We start from the raw sequence: 2,212 nt of genomic DNA, 5'->3' as shown, positions 1-2,212 counted from the left end.
GCATTAATTGATTATATGGTATGTTATGTGATAGAATTGTGGTATTATTAAATTTTAACAAACTAAGTAGTCTTATATTGATTCCAATATATGTTGACTGCTGTGAAATCTGAAAAATATAGTAAAATTTAAAAAAAATAATATAACACAATTTTTTTTAATTGATAAATTTTTTTTTTAAATATATATACATATTAATTTTTTGGAACACAAATGAGAATTTTCATATCATATCATCTAAATTTAATTTAATTTAAATAAGCCACTGATACATTTAATTTCTATTAGTTACTTAAACTTAGATCCGTTCGAATACTATATAAAAAGAGGTGGGATTTTTTTATAAATTGCGTGTACCGAGTTTAATTAAATAATAAAAAAGTCACTTACCAAATTTTGTAAATAATTTATTAAAAACATTGTTCTACGCAGCACAATTTAATGATAATAATGTATTTAGAATTATAAATTAATTTTTGATAGTTAAACATCGTAGTTGGGGTTATGACCAAAGGTTCGTGACTTTAAAATGAAAACGGTTCATAAAATTTCATTGAATTGCCAAGTAACATCTATAGAAACATCGTTATTAGAACCCTGGTCACAAACCAGTTAAATAATTCAGTGGATTAACTTGTACACAAATTCGATCCAATAATGCTAACAAAATTACCTATTAGTTACTTTATGATTAGTAATTTTCTATTACTGTTATATTTAATTATTTTTAATTAAAGAGTAACCTTAATCAAGTATTAAAAAAATATTGTATGGGGTCTAATGAATTAATTGATGAATTTTTTTTAATTATTCTCAAAAATTCAAAAAATTGCATGTACAAAGTCACAGTCGATAAAGTCAAAACGTTGTTTCCATATAAATAGATTCACAAAGACAAATTGACGAAAGAATAGTTTTTATAAATAATTCATAGAGACCAACAAAAATAAACATGACTCTATGCGTCGGTTTGGTGATGCCGATTCAACCTTTAAAGAATTAATTTTGTGATAAGTCTTTAAATAGAAGTTGTTTAGTATCCTTCACATATAGTAAAAAAGGGCATATAAAAATATTTGATATGCTTATAAAATAGTAACGGAAATATAGATGATTTTATCAAGAGTATATATTCTTTGTATCCTTAACGAATAGATGAAACGTATAGATCCACCGGTATTCATCGATTTAACTTCTCTCAGAAACACATAAATTCCCATATATTTATTTTTAATTAAATGTTTTTTGTTTTATTTTTGTTAACAATTACTTTTTATTAAAAATTTTACAACGTATAATTTTGGATCCAGCTTTCCAACGACACAACTGTGTTTCTACATATATTTGTATTTACAAACTTTGCTTGTTGTTTCCAATGGACGAAAACTCCTTTAACCTGCGTAAAATGCCATATACTTGTGTTTATTTATACGTTTATAATTCGTAAATAAAGCTGTTGGTGTCTTCACCAATGTACTTTTGCACCTAAGCCATTTTTTCCTAGATAACAAAATTTAAACATATTTGATTACTAAATTTAGAATGAGTGTTACATTTTGTCCAATTGATATTTTGTTCCTTCCATTTGACCCTGAACAGAACCATACAAAGAAGTCATTAACCATCCACGTATGCCAGCTTTTCGACCATATACCTCGGCATACTATAAATATAAAAGGGGTTTAAATTATATGCAATCACAAAATAAAAATTCTATAGCAAAGCCTTTATAAACAGTCCTAATTAGCAGTTATAAAATTTTTGTTATTTACCCTCCTGTAGGGAGCACCTATTTTAAGAGATAGAGAATTTATAAAATTGCAGTTAAAATTAAGTAAATCATATTTACGATTAACTTTCCCTAAAACTTTGAAATCGCAGGTATAAATAGGAGTTGCCATAGTCAGTAACAGTTGTGCGCCGTCTCTAACTGAAAATTTTGTTATCTAGAAAAGTTCAACTGATATTCAGAAAAATATATAATTTTAAAAATTTTATTTTATTTACTTACATGAATAAAGTTTATTTTTAATATAACTCAAAGCAACTAAGTTTTTGTTTTAATATATTCACATTTCATAACACATGTTAACTCTAGGGACTAGTAAACTTACGAGTTACGGCTGCAACAAAAACTCTTCCCACAATTGTCGTGAAAGCAGTTTTTCAAACAAACATCCCTCCTCAAAGTTATAAAATTTGAAGCAATAAC

General features: G+C 26.0%; 1 protein-coding gene across 1 annotated transcript; it reads right to left on the bottom strand.

Annotated features, from left to right (window-relative positions):
- Nucleotides 1–1,253: 1,253 nt before the first annotated feature.
- On the bottom strand, nt 1,254–1,960 carry LOC119685094 (acylphosphatase-2-like). Its single transcript, XM_038099293.1, has 4 exons — nt 1,850–1,960; nt 1,773–1,789; nt 1,554–1,663; nt 1,254–1,500 (listed from the first exon to the last, which is right to left on the bottom strand). The coding sequence occupies exons 1-4, from the start codon at nt 1,899–1,901 to the stop codon at nt 1,392–1,394; spliced, it is 288 nt and encodes a 95-aa protein (XP_037955221.1). The 5' UTR covers nt 1,902–1,960; the 3' UTR covers nt 1,254–1,391.
- Between the last annotated feature and the right edge of the window lie 252 nt (nt 1,961–2,212).

This window comes from Teleopsis dalmanni, chromosome 2, assembly GCF_002237135.1.
Source record: "Teleopsis dalmanni isolate 2A chromosome 2, ASM223713v2, whole genome shotgun sequence".
Lineage (NCBI taxonomy): Eukaryota > Metazoa > Arthropoda > Insecta > Diptera > Diopsidae > Teleopsis > Teleopsis dalmanni.
The sequence above is the reverse complement of the archived record's forward strand: the minus strand, read 5'-3'. Positions and strand labels throughout refer to the sequence as shown.

Excerpts from the sequence above, each read along its gene's own strand:
- LOC119685094 (XM_038099293.1), bottom strand. The coding sequence starts at position 1,901 with ATGGCAACTCCTATTTATACCTGCGATTTCAAAGTTTTAGGGAAAGTT. Across the intron at positions 1,501-1,553 it reads AAATATCAATTGGACAAAAT|GAAAAAATGGCTTAGGTGCA; the intron begins GTAACACTCATT and ends TTTGTTATCTAG.